Source organism: Nymphaea colorata, chromosome 7, assembly GCF_008831285.2.
Source record: "Nymphaea colorata isolate Beijing-Zhang1983 chromosome 7, ASM883128v2, whole genome shotgun sequence".
Taxonomy (NCBI): Eukaryota; Viridiplantae; Streptophyta; class Magnoliopsida; order Nymphaeales; family Nymphaeaceae; genus Nymphaea; species Nymphaea colorata.
The window spans coordinates 13,773,873-13,801,850 of NC_045144.1; the positions used below are offsets into that span (position 1 = coordinate 13,773,873).

At 38.2% G+C, this 27,978-nt stretch overlaps 2 protein-coding genes across 5 annotated transcripts; both read left to right on the plus strand.

Moving 5' to 3' along the window:
* Nucleotides 1-940: 940 nt before the first annotated feature.
* LOC116257846 (protein unc-13 homolog) lies at nt 941-11,343 on the plus strand. Of its 4 annotated transcripts, none has more exons than XM_050078852.1 (5): nt 941-993; nt 1,467-1,719; nt 6,484-6,669; nt 6,763-6,862; nt 10,960-11,343. In XM_050078852.1, exons 2-4 carry the CDS (start codon nt 1,620-1,622, stop codon nt 6,786-6,788), a joined length of 312 nt encoding a protein of 103 aa, XP_049934809.1. In that variant the 5' UTR covers nt 941-993; nt 1,467-1,619; the 3' UTR covers nt 6,789-6,862; nt 10,960-11,343. The 4 variants fall into 4 exon arrangements, 2 of the variants coding, with proteins under 2 accessions (XP_049934809.1, XP_031490702.1); XR_007573908.1 differs by lacking the exon at nt 941-993 and adding an exon at nt 6,247-6,322 and having other exon boundaries at nt 1,116-1,719; XR_007573909.1 differs by lacking the exon at nt 941-993 and adding an exon at nt 7,342-7,420 and having other exon boundaries at nt 1,116-1,719.
* A 6,560-nt stretch (nt 11,344-17,903) lies between these two features.
* Nucleotides 17,904-19,148, plus strand: LOC116257136 (L-type lectin-domain containing receptor kinase SIT2-like). The gene has a single exon (XM_031633747.1). It carries the CDS (start codon nt 17,904-17,906, stop codon nt 19,146-19,148), a length of 1,245 nt encoding a protein of 414 aa, XP_031489607.1.
* The last annotated feature ends 8,830 nt before the right edge of the window (nt 19,149-27,978 follow it).

A 27,978-nucleotide genomic window follows, 5' to 3' on the forward strand; every position in this document is an offset into this window, starting at 1 on the left:
GAGAGAGAGAGAGAGAGAGAGAGAGAGAAATTAGAAGAGGAAGGAAGAAGAAGGGCTGCAGATGACTTACCATTGGTCATCTGTGTATGTGTGGCTGGAGAGAGAGAGAGAGAGAGAGCGAGCATGTACTATGCCAAGTGCGACATTTAAACCACTTTTAAGACCCACCGTTTGTCCCTCCTTGAACCAAGATGGTGCAGGTGTACGTTTATACTTGACTCAGTTCCTATTAGGGTGTAAACCCTTGATTTTCTAGAGTCACATTACCGACCAGGCCTAGCCCATGCTAATCTAAGCACCTCGGTCCCGGCATCCCAAAAATGGGTGTTTCAGACAACCAAACATTTGTAAGGCTTATGCATTTGAACTGATCTACGTTTTCTAGACATTCAGCTATATACTACCTACCATTTTTATCTTTTTTGTTGAAAATTACGTGGGATGTGTTTTCTGTGTTTGCACATATATAAGTGGTAAAGTACATGTTCCAAAATATGTGTTATTAAATAAATTTTATAAGGAAAAGATCGAAGGAAAATCGGAACGTTGGAAACCAAATTGTTGACAGAGCTTTACGTTTCTTCCTCTTCTTCTTCCTTCTCTTAGAAACTTTGTCAATTAGAAAAACCATTTTCAAATTGGCCAAGAACAATGACCATATGTGCTGACTCATTAAGCTTTCCAAGATCTCATTTGGGTGAGCATGGGAAACCTACCACCCAAATTTAAGTCATCTGCACTGCACTTATCTTAAAATACTTGGTCTGCTTTTGGACTTACATGTTATGTTATAGGTTAAATGAGATCTGGTTTTGATTAGATATCCAAGCCAACCTGTCGTGAAAATTGACGGACCCGAGGTGTGGAGTATTGGAAAATTCTTTTCGGGTCGGTTACAGATTCGGTTTGCCCTTTTAAACCCACGGTAACAACAAATCTCGTAGCACTGCTCTCTCTCTTGTCTCTCATTTTCGAAGAGGAAAAGCAAAAGAGGTTGTACTTCATCTCCCTTTCTCCTCCTAGCTGGAATTCTTTTCATGGTTTCTCTCAATTTCTATGGAAATTTTTGTCTATTCAGTTGAATGCGGACTGCGATTACCGGTGATTAGATTTAGTATGTGTTGGGTGTGCGGACGGATGAGTTTTGGCAGTTTAGGCTCTGTGGATGTTATCTTGCTTAAACCCTTGCCAGAGTTTGTTTTCTTTCTTGTTTGATGGATCATTTTACTTCATCTCCCTTTTTCCTCCTAGCTGGAATTCTTTTTAGGGTTTCTCTCAATTTCTGAGGAATTTTTCGCCTATTCAGTTGAATGCGGGCTGTGATTACGGGCTTCTTTCTTTCGTCTTCATTTCGTGCTTTCTGATCAGTTGGAGTGTTGAACATTGCAAGTTGATTTTCCTTTGATTTATTGTTTCTCTTCTCGAACGTTATCGGTGATTAGATTTAGTACATGTTTGGCGTGCAGATGGATTAGTTTGGCGGTTCAGGCGCTGTGGATGTTCTCTTGCTTAAACCCTTGCCAGAGTTTGTTTCCTTTGTTGTTTGATGCACCGAGAGAGTTTGAAGAGTTTTTGGGTGGTCCCTTGTGGGTTTTACGATTGCACACTTGTAGAACAGAATGGGCGATCTGGGCATTGAGGCGCGGAAGCCACTCCTAGGTTTGTCTACTTCGCTTGAGGGCAAAAGGAGGAGCAAGAAGAAAGTGCTCGAGAATGAAGGTAGAGGTGCCGTTAAATTTGCTTGATTACATATCCCGTGCGGTTCATTTTTTAACGAATTTTGGCCGCAACCAATTTTTGACCATTGATGTAATCGGAGTTTAAATGTCAGGCATGGCCAATTTATACGTCGTAGTATCAGGTTAACTGAAATTCGAGGTAGGGCTAGCTTTTTGCAGGATCATATTTCCGTTTTGTATGATTTTCTATATTGAGGAGCTTCTTATTTAATTTTTCTATTATTTAAATTTCACTCTGGTATTTGTGCTTCAAATCTGCAGCCTTTTAAGTGAAACCATGTCAAATAGGAACTTGATCTCCCCCATCTAATTTCTTAGAATTGACAGTCTAGATGATTCCCATTAAATATGGTATATGTGCACATGGTAGATACCTTTTTCAATGTGTGCGTATGTGTGCCAGATGATTCCCATTAAATTTGATATGTGAGCATATGTAATTACAAGTTTCGCAATATATATATATATATATATATATATATATATATACATATATATTAAACTAATAGTTTATGTTTGTGGTTATTTTTTTATTTTGTGTTGTTTAAAAGTCTACCAAAAATGCATTTGCAACATCTAGTTATTTGGCCGTAAATTTTAGTGAGGGTACACCTTTTGCAATAGTTTTGAGTGATAAAAAATAAAAAATAAAACCATCTGACGGAGGAAAGAAATGATGGTGAGAACAAAAGGATGAAGGAGGCTGCCATGCAGGGCATGGCAGGGAATCAGTGATATAGTTCTTGGGCAGTGATCATCAAAAGTGCAGCAGGCAAAGAGGTGGATTGGGAAGATGCGTTGGATATCCCCGGTCTTGGCATTCATAATGTTAATGGACATCGGGCCTTGGTGATTTCTGATGAGATTCATGAAAGAATGGTGCTGCCTTTCCGAGGTCTGCGATTGGGTCCCTAGTTGGGGAAATCCTAGGGTTCAAGTGCATATATTGGAAAGCTTTGAGCATTTGGAATCAACTCCCTTTACAATGTTGCAGAAGGGATTGTTTCTCATTCAAGCATCGTCTAAGGGGGCGTTGGTGGAAATCTTGTTGCCTATAAAATGGAAAGTTCATGGTAGGTATTTGGTAATTAGCAAATGGGAATCGGGGAAGTCAATGAAGATGAAGGCGGCCTCAGTGTACCAATATGGGTTTGTTTGCCAGATAAGAGTTCCAAAAGTAAGAATTCTAAAGCCAGCAGGAAGAAACCTCTTGCTAACAAGGAGTTGAGTATGTTGAAGAAGAAAGGAAATGCTAAGAATCATAATTATGTTCTGAAAGAAAATTAAGAGGTGAATGTTTGGCCTGGGGGACAAAATATGAAATTCATCCTAGCAGGAGGGGAGGAGAATATCATAGGGGTATCTAACCACTAGGGGACAAACTTTTAATCTCTAATCAAGGATGAAAGTGGTATTATGGAACGCCAGGGGATTGTCCAGTAAGGCTGCACAAACAAACTGACTGAATCTGGTTAGTCATGAGAATCCTAATATTATTTTCTTCTTTGATTTGATGCTAACTGAAGAGTGTCCGTTAAGCTTTTTTAGGCGATTTCAAATTTTGATATGGAATCTCATGTTGAGGTAGAAGGTAAATGGGCTAGGATTAGTTGTGCCTAGGAGAAAAATGAGTTTAAATTTCTGAGTTGTCGGTTTAATTTGTATTGAAAGGATTGTATCTTCATGGAAAAGACAAGAGGGAAGAGGATTGATGTCATTGGGGTCTATTTGCATACTGATTTTAGGGTCAGACATGGCCAGTGAATTATGTTGGTGGCTATGTTGACGGGCAGGCGTAGTCCAATGCTGATCTTGGGGGATTTTAATTCAGTCAGAAAATCTTCTAAGAAGTTGGTAGGGCCTCGGCATTTTTGGCGTGCACGGCCTTCAATTCTTTCATCCAATTTGTTGGTCTAGAATAATTAATGGATGGGAAAGATTCTTTTGCTTGGTTGAATCATCGTAAGTCCGCAGAGTAGTTATGAGTAAAATCAACTGATGCTTCTACAATAAAACTTGAGCTGAGATGTTTGATGAATCACTGAAGTTAAGGTGAGATTTTAGAGCCTCTTTTGGTCATGCAGCGTTGGTGGATTTTTCTGTTTCACAGATTCAACGTGAGTTTGGCAAGAAGGTGTTCAAATATTCCTTTCACTGGGACAAACACCTAAGTTGCCAAAATATTATATCTAGATTATGGCAGGTTGAAGACAAGGGATGCCCTATGATGCAGCCATGTGCGAAGCTGGACAAAATAAGAAAGGGTCTATGCCGCTGGAGAAGGAATGCTTTAGAAAAAGTTGATCTAAAAGTTGATCGTTTGCAGAAAGCGCTGGATGATATTCATTTTTGTGATGATAGGGGTTCAAACCATTGGTTTGAGAAGGAAGAAAAAGTCAGATCTGAGCTGAATAAGACCCTGGAAGAAAAAGAGATCTATTGGAAGCAGAGGTCCGACGTGTAGTGGTTAAGGACAACTGGACAAGAGATGGAAATAATAGATTTTTCCTTTCTATGGTGAAAAGGATGGTTCAGAAGAGAAGGCTTGCTGAAACTTCAATTGATGAGGGCTCATTTAATGACCCCATGCAAATTCAAATCAGTTGAAAAAATCATTTAAAAAAAAAATTCTCTACAGATGACTCAAAAGGATCCCTGCTTGAAGATCTATGGCCTGGCATGTTAGTTTCTGATCAGGACAATGAGTATCAGCTTAAACCAGTGACAGAAGAGGAGATCAGACAGGCTGTAATAGGCTAGAAGGTGGATAACTTTTTGGGGCATGAAGGCTTTCCCGATGGATTTTTTCAAAACCAATGGTAAATAGTAGAAGATTTGGTGAGCAGAACTATCATAGAGGGGCCAGTTTGGAAACTGCTTATTTGAATTGGATATTTCCGCTAATAGTTTAGGATAATTCTTGTATATTCTTGAAATCTAATAGTGTAGCATGGTAGTCATCGCTGCAGAAATTTGCAACGGGCCATAATCTGCCTGCTCACATCAGGGTTGTCTGTAGAAGTGGTATCCTTGCTCTCTGAACAAGAGCGGTGGTGAACTGAGTGTCTGTGCTGCTCGTTTGTTATTTTTTTTAGTCATTCATTCTTTCAACTTTAATGGAATAGGGGTGATCCTCCAACCCGTTTTTCCTTCAAAAAAATAAATCTTTGGCTATAAATGTGGCCAGCTGATTTCAGTTATACACACACACACAGATGCATGCACACACATTCTCTCTATAGACTTAAAACGATATTTTTTAGGATTCACTTGAAAAATGAAAAGAAAAAGAGAAAAGTAGGTGAGCGGAAAAAAGATTGATAAAAACTCAACCCAAAAGTGGGAATGGTTATGTTTTCTGATCGCAATAATCCACCATAGAAATTATTAAAAAAAGAAGAAAGTTGAACCATAGGGAACAAGAGTAACACATTAATACAAGACATACGTGATTGGACAATATGCTTACACCCATGGGCAAAGGAGGAGCACGATTCTACTATTAATCAAGTCAAATAGAGGCTACAACGAGGCAATACAGTAAAATCCCTCAAGACCCAAATCGGGCAATGCCCTAGAGGGAATAGCCAGAAAGAGAGAACTGAAGAGAATGAGATAATACATTTCTCTCTCTCAAAAGGGAAAAATATAAGCAAATACCTCAAGAAATAGCCTCTAAATCAAAGATGGAGCCTTTCGTAAATGGCGAGCCCAAATGCTTCTTTCTGCTTTTCTTTCTCACTTTTTTCCCAAGAAATAAACCCCCAGACCCTAATTTGTAAAAGGAAGAGTGCCTTTATGGTTCCCTTTTTTTTCATAACTCACATCATTAGACTTATTTCATTAAAGACTCAAATGTGGAAAATATTTCTCTTATGTGGGGTTCAAGGTACACCTAACAAATCTCTTCGAATAAAATAGTACCTGACATCAATGTGTTTTGTCATCTCATGATACATCTAATCTTTGGTCAAGTGAATGACACTTTGACTATCGTAATAAATAATCAATTTTTCTTGACTTGTACAAAGTTAAGATAACATGCCCCTCAACCAAATACATTTTTTAATTGCCTCAATGATTGCTATATATTTGGCCTTTGTGTAGATAATACAATAGTAGACTATAAAGTAGTTTCCCAACTGATGGCACAACTTTCAAGAGAGAAAATCAAGCAAATAAGTGATCTCCTCCTATCAAGGCTACTTGCATAATCTGAAATCAACATATCCAACCAAGCTATCACTGTTCCAAAGTCTCTAATGTATCCTTCAAGAATTTAAGAATCTACTCCACTGCTTGCCTATGGCCTTTTCAGGAGATGATCTATCTACTAACAACATTAATTGCATGCGAAATGTCAAGTCTAGTACAAACCATCACATACATAATGCTGAGTCAGGCAGGCCATAACAACACTAGTTGTATCCTTCTTCAAGCTGTAGCTGTAAGATCTTCTCTTCCAGGCTCCGAGTCAACTTTTGCTTTTTCTGTTTTTCTTTGGTAGTTAAATATACTGGAAGAAGGACTTGTATAAACCAAGTGATTTGACAGTCCTTTTGGCAAAGGTTGAAGAATCTGAGGTATAACCTTCTACATAGTTGACTATTTGCCTTTTCTTTAACTTATACATGAGATATTTACTCCTTTTCCCAAATTCAATTGGTCAATGCGTTTGCAGTCGTTTTTGCTTTATCTTATTCTGTTTTATTTTCTCTATTATAGGTTCTTCCATCTTTTGCAGGTGAAATACAAAGGAGTGAATGCCTCAGATCTCTGAGGGATATTTCCCTTGCACTTGCTGAGATGCCTGCACGTGGTGATCTAACAGGTGATGTCTGTCACTCGGCAGATGGTTACCATCTCAATGTTAAAGTATATGAGAAGCTGCTATTTAGTGTTTTTGACATACTGGACAAGGGCAAACTTGGTGAGGTTTGCTTCATACTGAAATCGTTGGCAATGGTTAGATGGCTGAACAACACTAACTGCAAATATTTCATTTCTCATCTCGTTTTCACAGGAAGTAGGAGATTCTTGAACTCTTGAAATCAATCTGGCAAATTCTAGGAATCACAAGGACTATCCATGGTATATGCTATGCTTGGGTCTTATTTCAGCAGGTATCTCTTTGTAACATATCTTTTGCTTCTGTTGAAATGATTTTTTTTGCATCTACTTGTTGCAGTTATGGGAGTGTTCTGCATTATCCAAGTTGTTGCATTGTGATATGTTTTGAAAATGAAACTTCTAGAATGAAGGTTTCTTTCTTTGACTTTCTCTTTTTCTCAACCAAAGCTTTGTAGAAAATGGAAGAAATATACTCCGTTTTAATTCATATTTTTATGAGGCCCTATTTTTAGTGACATTGAATTTGTTATCATGAATACTGAGAAGCCATATTATTATCTTTGAGAAGTTTGAATTATGAAACTTTCAAGCATGACATTAATTGCTGAGAAGTGTTTTTCTTTTACCTTTATCAATCCTGTTGTTCTTTGTGCAAACATTTAGAAACAATTGACGTTCCTTTTGTTGTCACATTTTTTTGATTCTACTGTAACTAATGTAATGCTTTTCATATTGGCTTTTGTTATAACAGTTTATCATAACTGGTGAACAACGGCTTCTACAACATGCCACTGAAATGCTAAGAAAGATTCCACTAAAATAACAGCGAAGTATGCAGGAAAAGTTTTATTTGAAAGGCCTCTGTTTTCCAATCGAAGGAGAAATAGGGAATCAAGAATTAACATTTATGCATTCTGTCTTGTCACCTATAAAGCAGTGAGCTGATAAGCGTTTGGAGGATATCATTGCCATTTTTTTGAGGTTAGTCTCTGCTTAGAATGACTCGGTGATTGTATTTCTGAATATGATGGTTGTTGATGAACATACATCGTCAAATACAGGAAGATATTGAGCATGATTATGAGAAATCTTAGAGGATTTATAATAAAGCTGCTAAGAGATAGATTGTGCTTGTTCCTAGCCCTTTTGGGGAAGGAACAGAATTTGCTGGGGCAGGTGGGGATCTACCAAGCCAGGAGTTCGAGCCCATGTGAGAGTGGGCTGAATTCTTATAATTGGTATCTGGTTCAACACTTGGACCTGGGGTCTTATACGCATAGACATGCTGCTTTAAGGGAGATGAAATTGAAAGTTTAATTCTACATCTAAGATTATGAAAAACCTTGAAGGATTGATACGAATGCTAGCTAAAAAATAGATTGACCTGGTTCATTGACCATTCAGGGGAGAAACTAAAACTATTAGGGGGGTGGGTTGGGTCCACTAAACCAGGAGCCCAAACCCATGTAGTAATGGTTTATGTTGTTGGAATTTTAGATGATGGAAAACATGTATTCTAATTGATTGGTGAATTTAGGTAATCACAGTTGGAGCTGATCCAGCGTTCGAATGGTTGTGAATTTTATCTTATTTGGGAACTTGATTAAGAGAGTTGTGATGTCCACTGGTGCTGTTTCTTTGGATGATGTTGGACTGGATCAAGTCAGCATTGATTATGTTCTCAACTGTGCCAAGAAAGGTTAGGTGACAAAAGATTTATACCGATTCAACTTCTGCAGCCATAAGAGAAAGAAAAAAACTTCTTGAAGGGTGGTTGTTCCTTTTTCTTTTTTGGAGCTTTTAGGAACTTGCTCTTGTTACAGGGGATGTGCTGCAATTATCAAAAGTAATCAGAGACCATTATGAAAAAGTCATCCTTCCAGCGACTTGTACACTAATTAGACCGTATTCTAATTAATTGACTTGTAGTCTTTTGTAGCTTCTCAATCTGTTTGAAGCATTTAAATGAAGTATTTTGATGGATAAATGTACTAACAAGTGCCTATAAGTAGATAAGTAGACAAACATATCTCTGAACAAACAAGCAAACAAATAAGTAATGTTTGTGTTTATGTGTGCATGCATGTGTGTGTATATGTCTACTTCATTTTCCAATAAGCTGACAAAGCAATTTAGACAGGCTTAAGCGCTGACTGTGTTACATTGGTCTTGAAGTGATCCTGTCAATAAACATAACTAGTTCTGCGACTGTCTTGATTTTCTTTTCTTCTACAATATTTTTTTCAAATCAATCTTTTTCTGTGGTGTTTATTACATTTTGATGGATATGAAACTTCTTTCCAGGGTAAGCTTCTCCCACAGTCTGTCAATAACTGAAATTTGCATAGTTTTTTACGTATTTTCTTGTTCTTTTTGTTTTCTATAGTTTGGGGAATGCTTTTTATTCATTTTTCAATCTGGAAGCTTTTGGTTTGATTTGTGTGTTCTTTTGCATAATGCAGCCATTTATCATCTTTATGCTTGTAAATGAAGGGCGCTTCAGCAGAAGAACTGTTTTACTTACTAGGGCAGAACAGTTAAGATCACCTCCGTCACCGTCCACACCTCTAGTTCCTATTCATATAGTGCCAGCACTATTGTGGCAAATCTTACAAAGTCACAGTCCTTCATTCACCACCAGTTCAGGAGTTAACAATAGATGATATTGAGGATATTGATAATGAATATGAGTTGTAAGACGTCAACGAAATGATGCTCAACTTGATATATATATATATATATATATATATATATATATATATATATATATATATATATATATATATATATATATATATATATATATATATATATATATATATATATATATATATATACACACACATATATGGGGAGAGAGAGAGAAATAGAGAGAGAGAGTTGTTGAGTGGTCCATCCAGTCACATTTTGTTTACAATTTTTTAAAATTAATTATATAGATGTGTTCTTCATGTCTAAAACTATAAAAACCAACACAAAAATTGTAGTTTTTGGATATACAAGATTAGTTTTATAAGCTAAAAACTTTAACTGTTGATTATTATACTTCTATAAATCTTAGCCACACACTTACAATGTCATTTGTAGATGGATTTATAATGTTTTATTGACCAAGATCACATCCATAGTTGATTTTACAAAAAAAAGATTTGATCATAATTGTGACTAGGCTGTCCAGCTGATTCCACTCATTCCTTACACACACACTCTCTCTCTCTCTCTACAAATGAGAGTTAAATATTGAGAGTTACTTTGTGATATTATCGTGGAGCTGCTTAGGGATAGGCTTGTGTCTGGGGTTCGTCATGCATCGCTGGTCTGAAACTCTTGTATTTTTTGTGTACTTGAAAAAGAAAAAGGAATTTCTGTTCGCAAAATTGTGCCACTCTTGCCAGGACGTACTAGTTCTAGATGGTGGTCGATCACGAATCTTTTTCCAAGGTGATGCTAGGCTTTTCCAAAAAGATCTTGAAATGTTAAAGGTAATCTTTTTTACCATTAATTATTTCCTCTGGAGCATTGGAGAATTTGATGGTTTATATGGTTAGACATGCAATGAAGAATGGCTAGTGGGGTTTTGAGTCTCGAGTTGTGCCTCAGCTGTCTTAGGCCTCAACAATAAACCTGAGTTATCTGGTTCTGATTGAGTTAACTGTATTCAATCTTGTCACGTCTTCTTCTAGCGCACAAACAAGTTCACCTTTGTTCAAAATGGTTGGTTGTACATCTATGCAACTTTTTCCTACTGTGTGGTACATCAACTTGGAAACGAGTACCTTGCAGATTTTCTAGTAGTTATAGAACTCAATTTCATTTCCCAAGTTTTAACCTGAAGTTGGAACTGTTTTTCTTTGCTTATGGGATTGAGGACTCCCAATCCATTTGGAAATCAACCTGTTATTACTACTAAAGATAATATGTGAGGAGCTATAATCAGACATTGCATCGAAGTTCATCAAAACTTGACTATTAGATGTCTTCTTTTGCATGGGCTGTTCAACCTATGTTGGGCAATTGTCAACTCAAAGTTACGGTGTTCCTTTGATTTGATGATCTGTTGTTCTAGGGCTGGGTAATTCGTGTGGGTTCTTACTATGGTATGGTGCTTTGTTTGAAAGCATGGGCTTTTTACTAGTTTTATCAGAGCCATCTGCCTAAATTGAAATACTTATTTAGTAATATTAGGTTCCTCCGATCAAGTTTACATGGCTTTGTTTGTCAAATCATGTTGCTCCCAAATCTCATTTCACTTTGGTACAATTTTAATCTATGATCAATTCTCTATCAGTCAAGGAGGAACTTCTTGACAAGTATGTTTTGCTTGCAGCTTTTATTAGTCATTCATTTATGCAGGAATTCTTTATTTCAGGTGGTGATGGTTTGCTTGAGAGCTTGACAGTACGTGCACAGCTGGTCATTAAACTACATGGCCTTGATGTTAGTTTCTTTTGTCACAACATAGTAGTGCAGAGTTGCCGTCCATTGATTGACACTTCGAAGTTTACATCATTATCACAGATATCTTGTTTGTTCCGAAGAAAAGGTGATGTTGATGGTAAAAAAAATATGGAAAAAAGCATGATTTTTTCACCAAAACAAATTTAATGTGTTTTTTCCCATGTTTTTTGTTTTTCTTTTTTTGACGTTAATATCATGGATTACACTTTAAACTTAAACTAAATTATTTATCATTGTTTATCATGATTAAAACATTATTTTTATCATAATATTCTAGTTGTTTTTTTATGTCTTGTAGAAGGTTTTTTCTTTTTTAAAAAATTATTTACTCAAAATTTCCCAAAAAAAACAACATTGCCACAGAGAAAAACCTCTGCTGTTATAACCCCAAGAAAAACCTTTTGATGTGATAAGGTGAATCAGCCGCAAAGAGTGGTATGTGCTAAGGTTTGGAAACAAGCTGGAAAGCCCAAGCTATAGGTGTTGTAGCTTGCCTGATTGTGTTAGCTGTTTAATGTACAAAAGTATAATTGAAAACTTACGGCTAGAACTGTAGGTCTATTTGATGGAATTATTATTCTAGCAGCGTGATGTAAAAAAACATACTTCGTAATTTGTTAATCAACAAGCTTGTTAACAAAGATGCATTCCCAGTGGGGAACATTGCAGTCCCTCGGAACGCAGCATTCCCGCCCATTGCTTCAAAACATAAGACATAAAGCATACTTTCGTTTCTTTTTGTTGGTTTTAGACTTATTGAAAATATCTGAAAGTGAGGTTGATTTTTGGGTTATCACGAATGGGCTGTCACTTTACATCCTCCATCCAGCGGTGGAAGCAACCGCCGTATTGGGGCGGTGGTTAAAATCGCCGGCATAGAGTAAGCGGTGACAGCTGTTTGGAACCTCCAGCGGTGTTTGACATCGCCGCGATAGAGCTATGGCGGTGACAACAGTGGGTACCTGTAGCGGTGGTTTAAATCGCCGGCATAAAGCTATAGCGGTGTTTGAGTCGCCGGGATAGAACTATAGCGGTGACAGCAGTTGGGTACCTGTACCGGTGGTTTCTGTCGCCGGGATATAGCTATAGCGGTGATATCTGTTTGGAACCTCCAGCGGTGTTTGATGTCGCCGGTATAGAGCTATGGCGGTGACACTTGTTTGTACCTCTAGCAGTGGTTTTAATCGCCGCAATAGAGCTATAGCGGTGAGAATCTCCAGCGGTGTTTAATGTCGCCGGTATAGAGCTATGGCGGTGACACTTGTTGGGTACCTCTAGCAGTGGTTTAAATCGCCGGCATAGACCTATTGTTGCGGACTTCCAGCGGTGATTTCGATCGCTGGCATAGAGCTATGGCGGTGACAGCAGTTGGGTACGTGTAACGGTGGTTTTGATCGCCGGTATAGAGCTATGTACGTGTAGCGGTGGTTTCCATCGCCGGTATAGAGCTATAGCGGTGACAGCATATAGCGGCGGTTTCAATCGCCGGCATAGATCTATAGCGGTGAGACCTGTCGGGGACCTCCAGCGGTGCTTATGATCGCTGCAATAGAGCTATGGCGGTTACAGCCATTGGGTACCTGTATCGGTGGCCACTGCGGGACAGCTGTTTGGAACCTCCAGCGGTGGTTCTAATCGCTGGCATAGAGCTATGGTGGTATGTACAGATACAAAAAGCCAGGGTTGGGCCCCACCGGGGGAGGAGCGTGGAAGACAATTTTGTCATTTTTTCTCCCACACCATTGTTAAACTAATTCCAAATTAAACGCTTAACTGCATACTTGAACCAGTTTGCTAAGCTATATATAATTAATTTGCCCACCCCAACGCACAAAATTTATTGATTTTTCATTTTGCTGCATTCAATGATTAGCACCTTCATATAGATTTAGCATCTTGAGAATCTAAAATTGTTCGCCTCTGCCACTGATTTCAACCAGCTTATTCCATTAGGTAAACAAATAACTTCTACAGTTTTATCAGACGTGAAAGAGATTAAGTATATAAGAAGCCTGACATAAAGAATTTGCCTACATTTACAACCATCTATACGTTATGAGTTAATAGTCGTGAGTTAATAATTAGAAAGGTAGCTGCTGGATTTTGTCACGTGAACATTGAATTCACTTAAAAAAAAAAAGGATAGATTCATGCTGCCAAATAAACCATGAGAAAATGAGCTGCCATTCAAGGGAGATATACAGACGGGACAACAATTAATGCAGCATGTGATCGCCAGCTTCCACTGCACGGCCGACCACAATTAAAGTAAGAAATAAACGACTTGACATTTGGTGTAGGATTTGCGTTGACCCAAGCTAGTAAAAAGTGAAAATAAATGAAGAACAAGCTCGCCCCTACCTTGTGCTCAGCCTCTGTGTTTGGAACTTGTCTTTTGCTTGTTCTCTAAATCAAAAAATCATAAGCAAGAATGCAAGTCTGGATTCGAGTTTAGCAAAGCTAAAAGAAGAGGATCTTCTTGCTAAAAATGGGAGACAAAGATAATTTTGCTACTAGAAATCCTAAGCAAGAGTCCAATGAAGTACCTTAGCTTAGCAAATCCAGAAGCAAAGAAATGCAAAAATGAGAGAAAGAGGGAGAGAGCTAGCTTGGACAATGGCAGTTGCTCCTCTCTTTGTTTCCTTCTCTTCTTCTTCTTCTTCTCTTGGCTGCAACAAAACAGGAAGGGAAAGAGACAGCACAAGTGTCAGAAAATGAAAATCGTCCCCCCTCCCCCCCCTCGGGGGTTTAATATATTTTTTTTCTTTTTTTCTTTTTGACTTTGATTTTGCCTAAAATCAAGGAGCAAGGGCGGGTTGCGCCCCACTTGCTTTTTATTTTTTTCTAAAGTTTGTGAAATAGAAAAACTCCCTCCTTGGGCTGGTCCACCCTTGTGAGGTGGCATGTACCAACCAATGGTTGGTCACTTAGGTGGAAAGATGGCCATCATTGCTTGTGTGATGTGGCTGCCACATCACCCATTCTAATTCCCAAAAAAAAATAATCTTTTCTTATTTCAAGAATGGTCTTCAACACTTCTAAGATGAATGCAAAATAGCTTATCCTTCAAGTTTCCATCAACAAGCACACACAAGAACTATCACTATTGATGTTCAAATATAGTATGAAAGACGGTGAAAAACATGAAAATCACTCAATCCATAAAAAAAACCATAATTTTCATATTCTAATTACAGATAAAATCTGGAGTTGGAATGAAGAAGGAAAAAGAGAGGTCGTTATTATCTCATATCTCTATCACTATCTCATGCTGATGTCATTATATCATGTCCATCATTATCTCATGCCACCCCCTGCCATTATCGTAGACACTATGGGTATGAGATAACGACACGGGTATAAGATAATGCTATTAATGCGACAATATCATGGATATAAGATAATATGTATGATACATTATGGATATGAGCTAAGTGGTATGAGGTAATGTGTATGAAACAATGACAGAAGTATGATAATAGCATATGTATCATAGGTATGAGATAATGACATGAATATGAGATAACGATAGAAGTATGATCATGACAAGGGTATGAGATACTGGGGATGAAATAATAATATGGGGTATAATGATAAAGGTATGAGATAACGACATCATTAAGAATATTCGTTGTGCACATGTAATGTTTAGACATTAAAGTAAATATGCATATTGCTAGTAGGGTTCACCATCAGCCTACATGGAGCGGCGTACAGAACTCACACACAATCTAAAAACCTTAAGGCATAGTTTGATAGATTGGAAATATTAAAATAGAATTAAGTTTTTAGAATTAATTTCCTTAAATCAGTGACATGGAAACTTTGCTACCCATTCCACTTTTGCTTAACGTTTGCTTTCCTGAAAGAAGTTTTTCAAGAATAAAGTTCAGTGTTTGATGGGCATAAGTGGACTAAAACTAGAATCGTTGGATGAAAATCTCTCTTCAAATTTTATAAAAAAATTGTAGGGCGGCACTATAACTATCTTAAACCAGAAATCAGTTGATCTGAAAATTTTCTGAAAATCCTGATGCCATAATGAAATTTTCGTTCGACCTTCTCAAATAGACTTTGCCGGTTCTTTTATTTTTCATTGTCAGCGTCGGTTTCTCTCTCGGGTCATTGACCAAAAAAGAGTACGATTTCTGTCGGTGACCCGAAAACGGCAGCCGACGACCAGGCCATCGTGAAAAGCATGGCCTCTCTCTCTCTCTCTCTCTCTCTCTCTCTCTCTCTCTCTGCTGTTGGCCAATCGTCAGCCTCTCTCTCTCCAGGCTGTTTGACGATTCGTTCATTTACGACAGCCATTTTTCTCATTTGGGGATTCTCGTCCCACCCCCTCGGGTGGAACGACAATTCTGAAAGCAAATTTCTGGAATCAAATTTAACGGACAAAACGTTCATCTCTGATTTGATAAATGGAGGGTGGCATTTTACTTTTTGAATTTTATTTGCAGAAGTTATTTGCCCAGTAAATTTTCATGCCATCAAATGGGCCATAAGGAAACAATTAATAAAAGCATATCATTTACATCCCCAATTCTTGCTCTGTTTTGGCTGTCCAGGATGGATATAATTAGTGCAAATGTTAATGGTGTGCAATGAAGCAATATCCTGAAGGTAAGGATTAATATGAAAATGAGTAAAATTAAGACAGCTATGTATCGGTATGACACTGAAATAAGTTGAAACCCACTCGCCTGATTTTTTATTCGGAGAAGACAAGGGGTTGGTGCAAAATTTGAGTAAGAGTTGGTAGGCAGTTAATCTCTATTTCAAATCTTCGAACATCAACCTTTTATACTACAAAAGAAGACTATGTAGAGTAGGGGAACACCGAGATACTAATAGTAGACCATGTACTTTAAGAAAAATAAGGAGTTTACTGGGAACTTGGAAGAGAAACTGCTCACCCAAAACTATCACTCATTTTTGCTTCAAAAAAAAAGCGACAAACAAAAATAACCTATAAAAATTAGGGAAACATATAGAAGATGTAGGGGATGGTGATATATGGAATATATGTACCTGTACCAAATGAATCATAAGGGCGGAGCTAGAAGAAAATGCCGATTAAGGGTACCAGGTTACCAGTTATAAAATTTTAGGTTTTTAAGTGGCACCAATATATAAATAAAAAAAACTATTCTTAGGAAAATAGGTAATTTTCTTTAAGGAAATTGCCTATGCAGTATCCACCCAGCCTCCAACTAAAATGATATAATAAAACTGTGCTATTCTAAAGGACATTAATTTTAAAGGTTTTGTTGTTCTAAGTTCTCACTATACGTACGATTATTATGTTAAGTAGTATTCCAGAACCCAGAAAAATCTCCTTGAACCAATTAAGTACAATAGTGGTACAACATGTGAAAAAATTTAAATATTTATTGAAATCGTATTACAATGAAAAGATGATATAAAGAAGCCTTTCCTTTGCCAATATTTCGTAACAGCTAGATCTAACTATATTTTAAATGAAAAAGTAGCTGATATATTTGGTTCGCAGATAATAAGATAAGGGGAGCCGTAATTAAATGCGGCCACACGAAACAAGAATTAATGGGACATTGCTTTCACCAATTTCCTCACCGCCATGGTCATAACTAATGCAAGAATGAGCCAACTCTACCCTTGCTGTGATGACCATAATTAATGTAAGAAGGTAACCGCTTGACTCTTTGTCTTCAATTTGCATTGACCGATCTTTGTATATATTTCCAGGAGCTATGAGAATTTCTCTGTTATAGTTTTGAATTAATAAAGATAATTCGGGAAGTCGAACAAAGGTTGTAATACTTTTCATTTTTTCATATTCCTTTCCAATTCATATAACCTAAGATAGTACAAATAATAATGCTAGGCTAATTGTTATGTAGAATAAATATGGCGGAATAATCATTTTTCAAATAAAGTTGTCAAGTTTTTTGTGGAAATATTCAAGAAGGTCAATAAAAGGCAGAGCATATTATATGTTAAAGTGGTTGTAATAATAATGCCAGCACATCCTAACAAGCAAGTCGCCCATAACATAACAAAAGGCTTGTCCCTTGGTGACAAGGTTTAAAACTGTCCTATTATTGCCTTTCAGATACCCTCACATAACATTATTACCAAAACGACTCCAATTCTGAAGCTGGTTATAAATGTCGTGTTGGGCAAGAAAATTTCATACGCCAATATAGTGGTGATGGAAAATGCCTTTAGTTAAAAGAAAAAAGAACTTTTGTAAGTGCAGATAAAATCGAATGATTCTGTCAATGGTAAATGCTGACCAATATACGCTTCGAAACAGCAAAGAAACATCTTCATTTTTTTCGTCTCGCTTATGTTGTTATCTCATTTTCTTCATGTCGCATTGTCATACCTATTATCTCATGCTCTTAATTGTTATTTCATACACATTTTCCCATATCCATTATATCATATATCTGTCATTATCTTATACCTTAGTCATTATCTCATACATTGTTTTACTATGTTTTTTCATTATCTAACACAATTCCATATCATATCTTATGTCCATAACGTTTGAGATAATAGTTATGAGATAAAGTATAGAGATATGAAATAATAAAAAAAGATATGTGATAGATGATAGGTTAAGAATGTCACTGTACAAGTACAATGCTGAAGTAAATATACTCCACCTATGATGTACATACGTTGTGTACAGAGTGGCGTACTCCTCCAATTCCGATGACCAGAAATAAATTAGTCGTCCGTCCCCCCCTCCCTTTCCCGTCTACACTTCTTATAAGAAAGCGTCCATTGACGCCAAACCCTGGAAACGAAAAGGTTGCGTTTTTTGTGAGTTTCAGCTCTCTTCTCTGACATGGCCCTTCCCCGTTCATGTCCCTCCTCATCTTCCTTGTTCAAATTCTTGCTCATACCTGCAGATCACCTGCAACTTCACTCAACAACACCTTTCTCTTCAATGGCTTCCGCCCCTCAGACCTGAACCTATCCGACTCTGCAACTGTTACGAGAACGGGGGCTCTTTCCCTGACCAACGGTCACCTTGCCACGAATCCAGGCATCAAAGGCCACGCGTTCTACCCTGCCATTCTGCAGTTCAAAAAGCCTCCTGGTGCTAAGAAAACCCATTCGTTCAGTACCCGTTTCGTGTTCGAAATCGTATCCCATTTCCCGGAGTCAGGCGGCCATGGCTTCGCATTCGTCCTGGCGCCGGCCACCAACTTCTCGCAGGCCACCGGAGGCAGCTACCTTGGCCTTTTCAACCGGGAGAACAACGGAAACCCATCCAATCATGTATTTGCAGTTGAATTCGATACGGTTCAACAAGAAAAAATGAATGACAAAGATGGAAACCATGTGGGCATCGACGTGAACGGTGCGAACTCCAGTTTCTTGAAGCCTGCCACTTACTATACAGAGTTTGGCAAGAAAGAAAAAGTGGTTCTTGACTGCCAGACCACCATTCAGGCATGGATAGAGTACGATGGGCAGGGAAAGCAGCTGAATGTCACCATAGCTCCATTGTCACACCCGCTCAAGCCTAACTGTTCCCTCATATCATATTCCATCGATCTATCCCCTGTTCTGCTTGAACACATGTATGTTGGATTCTCTGATGGCATTCAAAAGCTAGAAAGCAAGCACTATATCTTGGCATGGAGCTTCGCGATGGATGGAAAAGCACCAGAATTGGACCTCTCACGCCTTCCTTCTATTCCTCGGGATCATACTCCACTATGGAAGTCTTTTAAGCTGTTCCTTTTCGTTTCTGCAGCATTAGTGGCCCTGTTATTTCTCATCATCAGGGTTGGCATATCTTATTTGATCAAGAGGAAGAGGAAGCTCACGTCTGAGAAGATAGAAGGATGGGAGATGGACTACCCACATAGGCTCCCCTACAAGAAAATCTACAGGGCAACTAAAGGTTTCAAGGAAGAATTGGGGAAAGGAGGCTTTGGCAGTGTCTACAAAGGTGTGCTGCCCAGAAGCGGAATAGAGGTTGCAGTGAAGAGAGTCTCACATGGTTCAAAGCAGGGGATGAGGGAATTTGTGGCAGAACTGTCAAGCTTGGGGAGGATGAGGCACAGAAACCTGGTAAGACCTACTCCTGGTTTATGAGTTCATGCAGAACGGGAGTCTAGACAGTCATCTTTTTGGCACGAAAGGGAGCAGGCTGAGTTGGGAACAGAGGTTCAAGATTCTAAAGGGAATTGCTTTCGGCTTGCTGTATCTTCACGAAGAGTGGGAGCAAGTCGTCGTGCATAGAGATGTTAAAGCAAGTAACGTTTTGTTGGATGGTGCCTTGCTCCAAGAGGTGGCCTGTGGAAGGAGGCCGATTGAGCCCGAAAGGCCCTCTGAGGAGATGATTCTGGTGGAGTTGGTCCACTCTATGTGGAAAGGTGGACGAATACTGGATGCCATGGATAAAAGGCTCGGAACGAGCTTTGTCGTCGAGGAAGCAGAGCTTGTGCTGAAGCTTGGCCTGCTCTGTTCACACTTCACAGAGTGCACCTGAATCAAGGCCAAACATGCGGCAGTTGACTCAGTTTCTTAATGGGGATGTGCCGCTACAAGATCTAAAACGCCAGAATCTGGGTATCCACGATCAAGGCATGAACCAACTACTTCTGCAGTATCCATCTTCGGATCAGGGATCGTCAACTTCGGCAAGCTCAGTCTCATACGAGAAGGCATCGTCAACCTCAGGAAACTCGGACCCATACAGGAAGGTATCATCTGCTCCGGGAAGGGTTACTCTGGCTTGTGACGTATGAAGACAATTCTTAACACGTCATTTTCGAGGCATCGGAAAAGTCATATAGGATCATCAGTGAATTGCCAAAGTAGCAGAATAGCATATTTTGCCTGACTTTCATGGCTGGTACATTGACAAGACCTATGACGTTATTTTCTGAAAGCTGGGTCAAGCAAAATGTTTGCATTATTTAATACCAGCACCGTCATATCATTGCCACGTAGCTGAGTCGATTTTTTTTCCAGAACTTTTCTTGAGGGTGCTGTTCGAGTTCAACGTCTTGAAACGGTCCACCGTCTTGTCGGCGAATAAAATTTAGAGGTCGATTTTCTCATTTTTGTATTGTTCTATCTTTACTTTGGACATGCGTTCTACATGTATGTTTCGAATAATACTTGTGAAATTATATTCATAAGAATATAATTTAGTTCCTCATCGACCATTATCTTCACTACTCGCAGGTTGTGGTAGCCATGGCACAGAAAATTCTGTTGCTACGCCAGATTTAGACATAGCATGCATTTTGTTTCTTACTCATTAAGCGACATGATTATCATCAACGACAACACAGCGTCCAGTTGTGGCCTTTCTTTCATTGCCCTAGGCCCAGTAGTTTAGTTTTTGCAAATTAGGGTAGCTTACCCTTTTTTGACAGCATTTTTGATATTAGGTTAGGTGATATCAATAAACTAAACCATCAAACAAGCCTTTTCTATTGCACAACTTCTGATTTGGATTTAGTAACTTCATAGAATCTTAATTGCGATAAGCATCAATTATATATATATATATATATATATATATATATATATATATCTTCGGGCTTCGATTTTTCTACTATATCAAAATACCTACAGTGTACTTTTGCATGAGATAGGTGAATAGCTTTTCTACAATGAACAATTTATAAAATCAAAGAGTACTATTATAATTCCCTTACCTAGATTTTCAAAAGAATTACACATACGCGCTCAACAAATGATCAAATAAGAAGAATGCTCCTTATCTTTTGAACTTCATAAAAAGGCCATTAGCTTGTGCTTCAAACCTCCATACAGCAATTTCTCCAACTAAAAGTATTAAAACAACAATATACGAAATGTCTTTTCTTTGACTAAGTAGAAAAAAAATAAGATACAAAGAAAACAGCCCTTACTAAACGATGAGGATAGACAACAACCCTCACCGTTCGAAAGGGCAATGGCCATGGCGAAGTCTTGACACCTCTGCTAAGAGAGTCAACGACACACCCTCGCTGTGCTGCGAGGGGTAACCATCACCTTTTGTTGGACATCAAAGGGCTGACAAACCCTTGCCACTAGAAAGGAAGGGCGGAGGCAGGGGGCGGGTAGAGACATGGCCCCCAACACCACCCGTTTAGATTTTTAAAATTTCTAAAAATTATATATAAATTTTAGTTTAACTTATATAAAAAATACGAAAAAAATATTGTGCGGTACTTATTAAAATTTTAGCCCCTGCAACAAAAAATTTCTGGTTCCACCCCTGCTAGCAAGGGCAGTGAGGGTCGATTCTGACCATTGCTCGCTGCGCAAGAACCGTTCCCTCACAGTCCAGCAAGGGCAGGAAGGCAACTCCAGCTCCCTGGACAGCGAAGGATCGTCGAGCCTAGTGAGTGGAGAGGGAAGATATGTTATGCAATTTTAGGGGTGTTGCCTTCATTCCTCATGTCAGGATCTAAAGCAGTAGAGAGAGAGACGTTGAAAATTCTTTTGGAAAGCTGACCTTCTTAAGAAGTATTACTCGTGTCTCATTCTCTCTTCCTACCCTTGTCATAACAGATCTTCTTTTTATGTTCATATAGCCTCAACATATAATATCGATGTATCCCTGACAGGGTCTATCAATGGTAAGATTTCTCCTCCAGCAACTACTGATCTTAAATTTAAAGAGTGGGAATTTGAGAATGATTTAGTTAAGTATTGGCTTATAAACTCCATGGAAAGATGTGTCTCCAACATGTTTCTCTATCAAAAAACAACAAAGAAAATTTGAGACACATTGAAAGATGTCTACAAAGAACAAAATAACTTGCATATAGTGTACCAAATACAATTAGAACTAGCTAAGCTTACAATGGGAGATAAATCTATACACATCCATATGAGTCAATACCGCAGCTTTTGGGATTAACTAATGCAGTATCGACCCACTACTTCGGATCCTGATGTTTATAAATAGCGATTGAAAGAGATAAAACTTGCAGGTTCCTTGCTGGGCTTGGTCCTGAATTTGAATGTGTTAGAAGCCAAATCCTTATGATGACACCTCTACCAAATTTTGATCAAGTATGTCAAACCATACAAACGGGCGATTGCTCGTCACAAAGCCATGAACATTGATAAGAAAAGTGATGCTACGGAGATTCTAAAGCTGACGTCAAGAATAATGGTGGTGGAAATAATTTTCGATAGGGGAAGAGCAAATTAAAATGCTCATATTGCAGGAAGACTGGCCATTTACATGAAAAATGTTGGGAGCTAGTTGGTAAGCCATCAAAAGAGAAAGCACATTCGCCATCTACCAATAACTCCAGCACTGCAAACTTTGCCACAAGGGAGGAGCTGCAAAAGTTATTCCAACATTTTTTCAAAGTCCAAACTGGTCTCTGCCGGGTGTATTGGAAATCTGAAGGTAAGTATCAAACTTTTATTGCATGTTCTAAAAATTGTGGTTAGATAGTAGATTCTGGAGCCACTGATCACATGACCAGCAATTTCTCAAAATTGTTTGAATTAAAAAAGAAAAAGAAAAAAGAAAGCATGCATTCACTGCCGATGGGTCCCTATGATCATTGAAGGCATTGGACAGATATCATTCTTTGAGCCAAATTTATTTATATTTGTGTTATTTATATTGCAAAACTCTCCACCAATCTCATGTCTATTAGTAGGATTACTAATTCTCATAATTGCTTAGCTATTTTCTCCAAAAAGGATGTGATTTTTCAGAACATGAAAACAAAAAAGGTGATTGGTAGGGGTTGTGAGCAAAATGGGTTGTACGCGTTAGACGATTTTGAAACCAGTTTGCTTGCTTGCATTGAGAAAGTAAAAAACTTCAGAATATCAGTTAAGGCTTTCGCGCCTTGGTCATGTTTCCGATCGATCTTTAAAGCTTCTTGTTCCAAATGTTATTTTTTGAAAATAATTCATGTGATGCTTGTGAATACTCTAAGTCAACTAGGCTTCCTTTTCAAAATTCTAGTGAAAGATCCAATGATGCATTTGATTTAGGCCACTCAGATGTTTGGGGACCAGCCTCCACAGAGTCATATTCTGACAATAGATATTATGTTTCATTTATAGATGACAAAACTTGTATGACTTGGCTTTATTTTTTCAAAAATAAAAAAGAGGTTACAAAAACTTTTGAAATTTTTTATTAACTTGTACACACACAATATTGTGCAAAAATAAAAAAGCTCAGGTCAGATAATGGAAGAGAATATGTTAATTATGCTCTTCAAGAATTTATGAAAAAAATAAAAGAATCCAACTACAGTTCACTTACACAGTACACAACAAAAAGGGGTGGCCAAACACAAGAATTGGCAATTACTTAACATAACCCTGTCTCTCATTATGCACATGAATATCACCATTCGCTTCTGGTAGGAAGCTATAGGTACTGCTTGATACATAGCTAATAGAGTTCCCAATTCAAGTATTGACAACCAAGTTCCAATTCAGATTCTTATAGACAGACCGATCACTATAAAACAGTTCAAGGTTTTCTAAGTGTTTTGTTCACATTCAAGAAAAATATAGGAATAAACTTCAAAAGCGAGCTATGAAGTGCATTTTCCTTGGATATTTTAGCAAAAGAAATGTTATAAATGCTATGAACCATTTTTGAAAAGGTTTTTTGTTACCTGTGACAGTAAATTTTTTTGAACAAGAACCTTTTTATGAAGAACACATTCAGGTAGAGATTGACACAAAAAATCTCAGGGACATCAACTCCCTGAGATTATGGTAAAGTGTATGAGGCATATCCTAAACAGGATTATCTCAAAAAATCAAAGTGCTTTCCTTCTCAGGAGGTGCATTCAGGACAGGTTTCTTCTCAGCCAAGAAATTGTTCACATCTTTCAAAACAACAAGAAGAAAGGAGCTTGTGTTAAAATTAATTCCTATGACAAAGTGAATTGGGAGTTCTTGAAGACTAACCTATGCCACTTAGGATTTCATGATTTGTGGGTAAAGAAACTTATGACAATCGTAACCACAGTTAAATCTGCATTTCTTATCAATGGCAAGGAAGGAATGTGGTTTGAGAATTATTGAGAGCTCAGGGAGGGGGATCCGCTCTCCCCCTACTTGTTTGTCACAGTCATGGAAATGCTCACTCGTAGTATACAAACCCAAGTAAATAAAAAACAAATAAGGATCTCTTCCATGGGGGTTGGGACCAATTTCCCTTTCTCCACTTTATACACAGACGACATCATATTCTTTATAGAAGGAAGGCTGAAGAACTTTCAAAACTTAAAAGCGTGTCTTGACAAATTCTCTAATTGCTCAAGCCTAGTCATGAACATTACCAAGAGCTCAATTCTTCCAATCAATTTGTAAAGCTGAATACACACTCAAATAGAGCAGGAATTAGGCTGGAGTCAAGGTCAGCTTCCTTCTATGCACCTTGGCATTCCCCTCCAAACGAATGATGTGATAGAGGAACAATGCAGACATTTAATTCTTCGCTCATCTAAGAAGCTAACTCTTTGGAAATAGAGATGTGTTTCTTTTGCAGGTAGACTCGGTCTAATCAAACATGTTCTATCTTTGTTGCCTAGTTACTGGAGCCTGGTGGTCAAACTTCCTGCTACTACCTGTAAGCAACTAAGTAAAATGGCAGGCGAATTCTTATGTGTCGATATGGCAGACAACAAAAGCTTTCATCGTATTAAATGTTCTAGTCTTTGTCTCCTGAAATTAGAGGGAGGCATAGGTCTCAGAGACATCAAGGAAACCAATCTGGCCAACTTGGCCTTTTTAGTGTATCGCGTGACCCAGCAGTCCTCCCCTTGGGCAGAACTTGTTAAAGGTCGGTAGTGCAAGCTAAAAGAACTAATTGACAACAACATTAGGGGCAAAAGGGTGTGTAAAGCATGGCGAAGGGCATTGCAGGCTTCGCGCAGGATTAATGTAAATGTAGGCTGGAAGATTGGTAATGGTGCTGTGGCCAAATTTTGGACGGATTATTGGAGCCCTGAGCGCTTGATTGATAAGATCCCAATATCCCATCGCCATTTGGTACAAGACACAATTGGATGCACGGTAAAGGAAATCATGGAGGAAAATGGGGAGTACACCAGTGAGTTCCTTGCCACTTTAAATATTCCTTTCTCTTGTCTCTGCCTTGAGGTTGGTCAGCCTGATGTCATGGTGCGGAGAAATAGAGATAAAGGGGAATTCAATCGGCATGAATTTTGGCAAAGGATGAGGAAAAAAGGTTCCAAGAACAATAATAGCATGCTCATTTGGAAAGGGAGAGGATGACCAAGGGCCACCTGGTTTGTTTATTTAGGTGTTTTAGGTTGTCTACCTATTGGTGGGTTTGTGCACAAGCAAGGCTGGTCACTTGCTTCTAGGTGCCTAGTTTGCAAGCAAGAGATTGAAGACATCAAACACCTTTTTTTCAACTACAAGGGAGCTCAGTTTATATGGACATACATTTTTGAAAAATTTGGGAGGGCTAAGCAGTGGCATAGGAGTCCCCCAAACTTAATGCAAGGGCTCATCTGGTGGCATAAGAAGGACTTCAAAGACAAACTACTTAATAAATGTTGGAAAGACAACTTCCATATGGCAATATGGTTCATCTAGAAGACTCGCAATCACATCGAGCATAAGGGTGATATACCAATTGGCAACTTGGCAGAACGGCTTTGAGCACACTGCAGTGATTACTAGTGGAATTTTCAATGGAAAAGAACTTAGTTGGTTAAAATCTGTAACTGTCTCTACTTGGGATTCTATGGAGCAATGGAGTTAAATAGGATGATTGATGGGTAGAAATCAACATTACCTTGTGGAGTAAGGGTGGCAGAAGAGGAGTGGCTGGTCTCATTAGAGACGCTTGTGGACAATTCCATTTTTGTTTGGCCTGTTGGTTTGAGAATGACATTGGATGGTGGGAGATAGAGATTCTAATGGAATGCGTTGGGCACTTGGTGGACATTGAGGACAACTCTGGGTGCATTTACCTTTTGGCCAATGATGGAGATTGGAAGCATCACCTACGGAGCAACATTAAACATGGCACAAAAATTGTGAACAACATTTCCATGAGCAATAGTTTTCTTATTAGTGAATAACCTTTGGTCAATTATTCCAGCCAATGGATTGTATAGGAAATGCAATCACCATGATAACATGTGGGATCCACGAAAAGGAAGTAATACTACGTTTTAAGGTCCTGTGCGGACCCATTGTTGTTGTACATATTACTCCATTTTATTGGAATAAAAGGCTGGGGGCCTAACCCCAACACAGTCATTGTCCAGTAAAAAGGATTAGGAAAAGTACCTTTGAAATGAAGGCTAATTTCCTGTACCGGTTCGGTCAATGCAAATAGATCGTATGCCAAGCATCAAGTTGGTGGGCCATTCTTAAATTAATTATTACCGGAGTGAGGAAGCTGGTGGTGACAGCAATTGACGCCCTTTGAATTATTCTTGTTATATGGAGCTGTTTTTCTCATTAAATTGCGGGTGCTTTTTGTCATCACCTCTGTCGGCTCCAAGTCTACAGTCGGTCATTCCATAAGTTCTAGCTGCTGCAAAGTGTTGGCAAACTCATGTTCTGAAATCAACTCTTCATTTGGATATATAATAAGAATATTTCGATGAATGATTAAATTTTTTGTCACATGTTTTAAGACTATTGAAAAACTTATAATTTGGAATCGAACCACCTCTATTGAACAATTCCACTACATACGTGCCACCATGCCCTAGAAGCAACGCCATGCAAACAAGTCCGACGCATTTAGCAAATCAGATGTTCATTTGTAGGGATATCAATGAATCAGATTTGAATCAAATATATTTTTAACTGCATCTATTTTTTTTGGATACTCATATACTAACTCAGATTCGAATTGGGATTTGAATATGAATGATGACAAGTCATATCCAACTAAAAAATCTGGCTTCACAATATGAATATATATATGTATGTGCGTGTGTGTATATATATATATTTGGTTTAACTCATTTAACTTGTTAACTTGTTTTACAACTCAAGCTTGACTTCTTTAACATTTCAAATATAAATTTAAACTTGAAATTAACTTGTTTATAAACAAGTCAACTCGCAAGTCAAGTTGTTTCTAGCGAGTTGAAGTTGAATCCGAGTTGTCTTGACTTGTTGGTCAGACTTAACCACCCCTCTACAATCATGTAAGCATGCATTTCTTTCTTTCTACAAGTTACTGTTAAGATACGTAGACCTTTGTTTCTTCACCAAAGGTACGTGAAACTTCCCCTTCGATCACCACCACCACCACTTTATCCTTTCTTGCGAAAAGAATGTGTTGGTACCAACATTAATATTGAACTTCCAAACCACAAAGCACCCGACTAAGGGTGGGGAATGGGCCGGGTACCTCATGGGTAGTTTGGTACCGGGTCCATAATGAGCTGGTCTTGGGCAGGTTATTTGACACATGGGCTGGCCCAACTAAAAAAAACCATCGGGCCAAACTGGCCCTGCTACTAAAAGACCACCAGGCCCGGCTGGCCTGAGTCTGGTTTTGGGGGTCCCAGTTGTTTCGATAGCTAAGGGTAGAATCAGACTAATTGGTTAGGGACAAAAACCTGACCCTCTAAATATGATATTTAGTGTTTTTATTAAAATCTAACCTTACTAATGTAATCTTACTTAAGTTAGGTTGATGAAAAATGTATATTAAGTTGATCATTTTTTAGGTTTTAGTAGTGCTTAAGCAAAAATGAATTGCTTTGATAGCATCACATTTTGATAATAGGAACTTGAACATTTTTCATAAAACCAACTTAATTCAAATCATGTTTTATATCAAAATAGTTTTTATAAATATATTAGGATGTTTATATTTTATTTAGAATATTTTTTAACAAAAAATTAAAGTGTCTAGTTTTTATCATTGACCTATGTGTCAGATCTTTACCAATTTCTCTCTCTC